The 8,854-nt window shown below is 36.1% G+C and overlaps 1 protein-coding gene across 1 annotated transcript in view; it reads right to left on the minus strand.

Annotated features, from left to right (window-relative positions):
* LOC106879746 (dynein axonemal assembly factor 3) overlaps positions 1-8,854 on the minus strand; it is a 33,218-nt gene that overhangs the window by 5,886 nt on the left and 18,478 nt on the right. The window contains exons 9-12 of the mRNA XM_014929425.2: positions 7,792-7,914; positions 6,332-6,454; positions 4,988-5,099; positions 1,455-1,529 (exon numbers count right to left, since the gene is read on the minus strand). Of these exons, the coding sequence (XP_014784911.1) occupies positions 1,455-1,529; positions 4,988-5,099; positions 6,332-6,454; positions 7,792-7,914 (433 nt within the window). The remainder of the gene's footprint in view (positions 1-1,454; positions 1,530-4,987; positions 5,100-6,331; positions 6,455-7,791; positions 7,915-8,854) is intronic.

Genomic DNA, 8,854 nt, shown 5'->3' on the forward strand with positions numbered 1-8,854 from the left:
CGTTTATATCAGATCAGATAGAGACTTTTTAATTAATTTATTTATGTTCATATTCCGCATCATATGTGTGAACAACACATGCAACCATGGGCAATTGTAAGGCCCTCATCTACGTGTATTTGGTGTTTAAAATTGGTTGCGTTTCAGTTATGAGGACCGACTCCTGTATTTGTCGCAACGATGCGTCACCGGGGTGTCTAGACAGGATTTCTATGCTAATTCTGTCCAGTACACCACCATGTTGTTCTTTGGCATGCTGGTAGAGCACCGAAGTTTGTTTTTGATTATTATAGTCCCTCCAATGTTCGTTTACACACTCAGCCAAACTTCTTGCCGTTTCACCTATATATATATAAAAACCATGTGTCAAGTGGAAAATCATAGAAAGATCCATGCCATATGTTAATGGATCTAAAAAATGCAAGTTATGTGTAGCTGAAAGAATGCATATCCTTTTTTAGATCTAAGAAGAAATCCACTACACTGCAGAATTTCAAACCAGAAATTTTAAGCAAATGAAAACATATAGACAAATTTCATTTGGTGAATTGGAGAACACCACCTTCTCCAGATTGTGCAGCTGTCTCACAGACTTTAGACCTCTTCCATTGATTCTACACCATCTAGCCTTATGACTCTACAATCAAAGGGGACATAAGTCTAATTCTTTTTCTTTTTTCCTTTCTTTTTCTATTCTTTCACCATTCCACTTTTTGAACCCACCTTCATCTCACTTTTTTTTCTTTTGATTTCTCTTGTTCTATTGTTCTGATTTGTAACTAGTAAAGGCCATGTAGCCAGAGCCTGAAGATAACTTGGAGACACCGTGAAGCATGTTACGTAATAACAGGCTAATCAGATATGAGATAGTAATAGTTCAAAGTAAATAACTCTGAAAAGGGCTTTCGTGCATTCCCAGAGAATATTACCCACAGGAGCGCTAGTGTTGGTATATTTGTGAATAAGTCATGAACCAAAATAAGTGGATCTATTGTTTAGGAAAATACTATTTACTTGTTTCAGGGTTGTACTGGATAAATTGCGGAAATAACTAACAGTTCAAATACTAAGAAATAAGCATACACAATTTCATTTTTACCAAATAATTTAGGAAAATGAATGGACTATTTCCCTTGGCTATATATAAGGATCCGTTCCAGGGGCGAATAGGTTATTTCCTTTGGCTTTTTAAAATAAAATTTATTAGATATATATAAGGATCCCTTCCAGGTGCCCTATTATCGATTTTTTTTTAACAATCTGAGTATGCCACGAGGTTTCCAGACATGAGTTCTACTCATGTGTCAAGTTTCATCAAAATCGATAAAACGATGTAGAAGTTAGCTAACAACTCCACAAACACACCCACAGACAGAATTTCCTACCTATGTAGTATATATATATGACGAGGATTCTATGGTGGGTAAAAAAAAAAGAAAAATATTGTGGCTTACCATAACCAACATTTTCGTTTGTTTGGGTAACATTTGAAACTTCAGCATCATTTGGATCTAACTCTTCTGTAACTTCTTTTAAAGCATGAAATAATAATAATAATAATAATAATAATAATAATAATAATACCTACATAAAACACTTTCAATACAGTAACAATAAACCACAGCACATACCCAAGGCACACAGAGCTGTGCTCAGTGGTGCAGGGAAAACCATGTGATAAAAATAAGATTACTGAATGATGATAATGATGATGATAATAATAATAATAATAATAATAATAATAATAATAATAATAATAATAATAATAATAATAACGGTTCCGAATTTTGGCACAAGGCCAGCAAGTTCGGAGGAAGGAGTAAGTAGATTACTTTGACTCCAGTAATTGACTGGTATGTATCCATTGACTCTGAAAGGATGAAAGGTAGAGTCGACCTCAGTGGAATTTGAACTCAGAATGTAAAGATGGATGAAATGCTGTTAAGCATTTTGCCTGGCAAATTAACAATTTTGCCAGCTCACCGCCTTTTAATAATAATAAAAATAATAATAATAATAATAAAGATGGTGATTGTGATGATAATGATAATAATAATAGTTGTAATAATGTTGATGGTAGTGAAAGTATTGATATTTGTAGTTATAACAGTAATAATGTGTCAGATCACTTTTTTAGTGCTACTGGTAACATGTTATCCAGTACAATCTGTTTCATGGTCTGGCAGTTGGCAATTAAACTGACAACCCTACCAAGTGCTTGCTTGGTAATGAGGGTGACTTTTGTTGGACACTCTACAGAACAATAAACGAAACCTGTTAAAGGGCAGATGAACTCATTAGAGTTAATGGCTATCCAACTATATGAGTCTTTATCTGCTGCGAGAATAAATACTGGAGGTGGTAAGCAGTGTAGGATAATCAGCTTGAATAAGGGCAGACGGGCCTCTCAGAAGTCTTGGCTTACAACCTCTCTAGTGATGGTAATACAATATAACTACTGGTTCAAGGTAACCTTAAAATACACACCTCATTTATGAGAGAAATGTCAATAATGAAAAGTAACTTTAACATCCACCAGGCTGGAGCCAAGGGTACAGTGGCTAGTATCTATTGTCTGATTGCTTGTTTACCTATGATGTGGAAGCTTCTAACTGGAATAATGACAAAGAAATTGTATGACCATCTTGAAAGAAAAGAATAAAAAGGCTGCAGAAAGGGATCATGAAGAACAAAGGATCTGTTGCTGATAGATAAGACAATTTTGGGGAACTGTCAGAGGGAGTTGACAAGCTTATCAATGGATTGGATTGATTATAAAAAGGTATATGATATGGTTCCTCACTCATGGAGATGGTTGGGACAGCTAAGAATATGATATATATATCTTCAAAAACAGTATGAGGAACTGGAAAACAGTTTTGACTGTAGGTAGAAAGGAAATTGGACAAATTGACATCAAGAGGGGAATCTTTCAAGGAGACTCTGTTTCACCCCTGTTGCTTATTATTAATATGTTACTGTTCTCCATGATTCTGAGGAGCTGATTATAAATTGAAGAAAACCATGAGGCTAATTAACCACCTGCTGTTTACGGATGATTTGAAGCTTTACAGAGCTAGCAGAAGCCAACTGGACTCCCTTATTCAGACCATACAAATTTTCTCTCATGACATCTCGATGGCATTTGAGGTAGATAAATGTGCTGTTATTGAATTGAAGAGAAGGTGAAAAGTAGACAGCAATGGAGTACAACTTCCAGATGATAAGTGCATAGGAGAAGTGACTAGAGAGGGTTACAAATATCCTAGTGTTTTACAATTAGGCCTGATGATGAACACCAAGGTGAAGGAAAACATTTCTTCTAAATATACCAGCAGAGTGAAAAAGCTATGTAGATCCAAGCCGAATGGAAGAAACCTGATTAGAGGCATCAATGCTTGGGCTGTAGGTGTTGTATGCTACAGTGCAGGAGATATGCAATGGACAAAGGAAGAACTGGTCAACATGGACAATAAAATTAGGAAGATAATGGCTATGCACGGGTGATTTCATATTAGAAGTAATGTAGTAAGGCTTTACTACCTAAGAAAGAAAGTGAAAGAGGATTGGTTGGAATAGAGGATAGTGTTATGAAGGAGATCAAGTCCTTGCATGCCTATTGGAGAAATAGTGATGAAAGAATGCTGCAGGCTGCACTGAGTGGGAAGGTGAGCAGTGACAATGGTGAGACCCTTCAGGAGTACAAAATGGGGGTTATTAGAGAAAAGATCATTTGCTGGAAAGAAAAAGTCCTGCACGGATGCTCAAGACTGACCCAAAAGGAGTACAAAGAATGCCATGACAAAATGGCAGTTAATTTTCAGATGAAATTTACATGGGATATGCCAATCTAAGCAGACAAGAAGCTGCAACATAACTGACCAGATATCACTCTTCTATGGACCTTCATCTGCAGACCAGAATATTGTGAAGACAGAGGATGAGAAAGTCGAAAAGTACCAAGACTTAGCATTTGAAGTGAAATACATCCACAAAGCCTCAAAAGTGAGTGCGGTACCTCTTGTGATCAATGCACTTAGGATCATGTCAAAGAAAGCAATATTCTGGTATCAAAAGCTGCAAATATCAAACTTCATAGGATGTACTTGGTTGGTGGCAATAAGTAGAACAGCATATGTGATGAGAAAAGTGTTGCATCTCTAAGCTTCAGGATGGAGCTGAGATGTGACATAGATAACTCAGTAGAAGATAGAATAATAAATATCATCATCAGTAACAACAACAACAGCAGCAACAGCAACAACAATGCAGATACAAGGCCTTAAATTTGAAGGATGGAGTTTATCAGTTAAATTGTCCTCAGTACTTGACTGGTACTTGATCTTAGACAATGTGAGAAAATTGTTATCTTTGCCCAGTGCAGTTTGGACAAAGGCACAAAACAAATGTTGTTAACAGAAATAACTAGTGGTAGGTCTGGTTGGAGAGGTCATTGATGATAAGCATGTAAACATAAGTTGTATAGTGTTATACAACAACAACAACAACAGCAGCAGCAGGTATATCCATTCCTGGCTATGTGTTAAATGAATCATGAAAAATGAAGGCACAGGCATTGCTGTGTGGTAAGCAGCTTGCTTTCCAACCACAGAGTTCTGGGTTCAGTCCCACTGTGTTGCACCTTGGGCAAGTGTCTTCTACTATAGCCTTGAGCTGACCAAAGCCTTGTGAGTGGATTTGGTAGACAGAAACTGAAAGAAGTCTATCGTATATGTATGTATCTATGTATGAGTTACTTTGTGCCTGTGCTTGTTCCCCACTGGTGTTGGTGTGTTTATGACCCCATAACTTAGTGCTTCGGCAACAGAAACTGATAGAATAAGTACCAGGCTTTAAAAAAAATAAGTACTGGGGTGATTCATTTGACTAAAAATTCTTCAAAGTAGTGCTCCAGTATGGCCACAGTCTAATGACTGAATCAAGTAAAAAGGTAAATGAATAAAACATTTTCAGGAGAAACTCTTACCTGTAACTTTATTGTCAGTAGTATCAGTTTCTTTGGGAGGAATATAAGTCTCCCCAGTCATTATTGTATGAAACATTGAAGTAAGGTTATGTTCAGTAACATTTCGAGCAGTCTGCACAGAAATATATAATGACATTAGTTTACAACCAGAATAATTATTTTCCAAAACAATCATGTGTTGTCTTACCTTTTTTTTTAAAGAAAATTGTTATTTTACAGATAAAGGAAGTAAAATGGTAAATGCTTAGGAGCAGCCCATCACAAATATTTTTTCAGATTTCAGCCCAGAATTTTTATTCAGGATTGAACAATAACACTGTGGGAAATTATAAGACAGGAAAAATTAATCTGAAATAATTTCACAAATTAGTGAAATTCTGACATTCTGAGTTCAAAATCTTGCCAAGGTCAGCTTTGCTTTTCAGCCTTTTGGGGTTGATAAAATAAAGTACTAGCTAGGTAGTTGTTGGTTGTCTCTTCAGTTCAAGAAAGACAATTTCTTAATTTCTTCCTGGACAACCTGCACAGATGATTTGTTTATAGAGATCAAATGTTTGTGCAGTGCATGAGCTCACTCTCTCCATCAAATATTGCAATCATGAGTGCAACACCCTAACCATTAAGCCATACACCCTCAGACAAGTACCAGTCAGGTAGATGGGGTAATATAATTGATAAGACCCTTAAAACCAGATAAAGTGGTATAAGATATTTAGTTGCATCGTTATCTTTTACTGGGTTCAGCCACTGGTCTTTGACTATACAGGAACATTCACTTTTTCACTTTTTAGGATGCAATTAATTACATTGACTCCCAGTATTTTGATGAAAGGCAATATGGACTAGAGTATAATTTGAACTCCAAACATAAAGGGACATAATCAAATACTCCTAGATGTTTTGTTTGATGCTCTACCAGTTCTGTCATTCACTCACCTGATTTCAATTCTTGCAAGGAGTAAATTTTGCCTTTCATCCTTTTGGAGATGATTGATAAAATAAATATCAGTCAAGTACTGAGAATAATTTAATTCATTGGGACTCCTCAAAATGTCTGTGGTCTTGTGCTGTTGTTAAAAATTATTAGGTAGAGGGGCTACCACAGAAACACACAAGACAACAGGCACTTCCATATTTCATCAATATCTGAGATCTGGAGGTAAATTATACCACATAGTTATTTCAAAACAATTACAATACAATGTTTCCACTAGGTATTATATGAATTGTCCTCTGCTGTACTGTACCATAACACAGTATTCTTTACCAGCTTTTACTATGTTAGCATTCAATCTGAGTTCAACTACCATTATTTTGAGAGCCACTGTTTTATATACTACTTACCTTTCTGTAGTATCCATTGAATTTTTTGAATAGTTCTTTAAAGTCACTTTCAATTCCCATTGCAATATATGGTCCAACTAAAATATCTCCCCAGTAACCTCTCAGATTTATTCTTTCGCCATTCTATAAAGTAAAAGGAAACAAATTTGAATCGAGATAAAAATTCTGATTTGAAATGGAAACCAAAAATTTTTGTTAGCAGTAATTGAGAAAAATTCAATGCTTTTTGTATAATTTTTATAATTTTTCTGTCAAATCCAGGAATTGAACTCACAATCGTTAGATCATGGGTTTAATTCCTGGACTTGGCAGCACGTGTTCTTCAATAAAACACCTTATTTCACATAGTTCCAGCCCACTCAGCTGTAAATAGGTAACTCTGTGATGGATTAGAGGTGGAATGTTGGCCTGTTAGTCTAGCCAGCAGGATGACATCATTCAAAAGCTAAAGCAATCCAAAGTGCATTCTGATTAGTAACGTATAACATTTGATAGTCCAGTTGACCATGTGGTCATGTGGTATATAGAATCATTTACTTGATTCATTCATTTGACTGTAGCCATGTTGGAGCACCTACCACTCCAGCATGGCTATAGTAGGATTAGCTTGTACTACTGTAGAAAATCTGTCAGATCAAATTCTGTCTGACCCATGCAAGCATGGAAAAGTGGATAGTAAAACAATGATAATGATGATGATGATGGTGGTGGTGGTAATGCTGCTGCCGGTATTGATGATGATCATGATGGTGATAAAAATGAAGTAAAATGAGAAACTAAAAATCTTAAAACATTCTACTTCGTTTAGACTCATTGACTTAATTTAATTTAATTTTAATTAAGCATAAGGTAAAGTTTTGTAGAGAAGAATATGGTCACTTGAATTGATCAACTAATAATATTATTAATTACTTTATTGATTCTGTAATGATTAAAATCAGAAATAGTATGTGAACTCATAACGATGAGTTATTGAACTAAATTCTAATAGAACATTCTGTAAGTATTTCTGCTGCTCTCCCAACCAACTTCACTAAATTGAGATTCAATAATTTTGCAGAAATAGATAAATGTTGATTTTATAAACTAGTAGCTTAACTGAGAACTCTTGTTCTTTCTTTTGACAGGAAAAACAGTCTGGAGGACACACACACACACACACACACACACACACACACGCACACACATGCACACACACACACACAGAGTATCATCATCATCATTATCGTCTTCATCACCATCGTCTTCATCACCATCGTTATTGTCATCATCATTTAAAGTCCATTTTTCCATGCTGGCACAGGTTTAAAGGTTCGACAGGAGCTGGCAACCCAGAAGACTTTACCAGGCTTCCCAGTCTGTTTTGGCATGGTTTTTTTTATAGCTGGATGCCCTTCCTAACACCAACCACCTTACAGAGTGGACATGTATGTACAAGATATTTAATCTATGGAACCTACCTTCATTAGAATTATTCCTGAAGCTAGGGTTGTATTGGGTAAAACATAGTCACCATCGCGGTTCTCAAATGCCACTCCAATATTTCTCCACTTCTTGTATTCATGCTTATCTATTACATCGGCCTGTTCAGTGTAGCAAAAACGAAAATAAAAAGAAAAGACTATTATCAAGATTGCAAATGTTATGACATAAAACATAAACATATTCAGAAACTGTATGTGGTTCAAATAACTTTGAACATGTGAAAATACTCCTGCCCCACCACTGCTTCTAGTGCCCCTCCTGCTGTCACTGTTGCTCCATTACCTACTTTTCATTGCTTGCAGAAAGAATTCATTCCGTTTACCAACCTTCATCTGTTTCTAAGGTGATATTTCCCCATGGTTGGAAATATTTTCAGGGAAATTTGGAAACAAATACTAATGCTTGTAGGATGGTGATGCTTGTTTAGAACCATTATGTGATGTCAAGACAGAAACACACACACACATCAGTGCATGAACAACAACAACAACAACAAAAACAAAAACAACAAAAACAACAACAACAACAACAACAACAACAACAACAACAACAGCAACAACAACAACAACAACAACAACAACAACAACAACAGCAACAACAACAACAACAAAAACAACAACAGCAACAGCAGCAGCAGCAGCAGCAGCAATAACAATAATCCTTTCTACTAAAGGCACAAGACCTGAAATTTGGGGGAAAGGCTAAGTCAATTACATTGATCTCAGTACTCTGGTACTTATTTCATTGACCCTGAAAGGATGAAAGGCAAAGTTGACACTGGCAGAATTTGAACTCAGACTGTAAAGATGGATGAAATGCATAGTGTGCTAACGATTCTTTCAGCTTGCCTTACTACTACTACTAGTGGCTCTCATGGCTATAGGGGGTTCCTATAAGGTTGTTATCCACCCCTGATTGGAACTCTCCCGTATGACATGTACGCATGCTCAGTGACTTGCTTTAACTTCCGGCATCTATTTCTAGCATATAGGAGTCCACTTTTGCTGGTCATTCCTCTTATTTTTGTATATATATATA

This window comes from Octopus bimaculoides, chromosome 11 (assembly GCF_001194135.2).
Source record: "Octopus bimaculoides isolate UCB-OBI-ISO-001 chromosome 11, ASM119413v2, whole genome shotgun sequence".
NCBI lineage: Eukaryota > Metazoa > Mollusca > Cephalopoda > Octopoda > Octopodidae > Octopus > Octopus bimaculoides.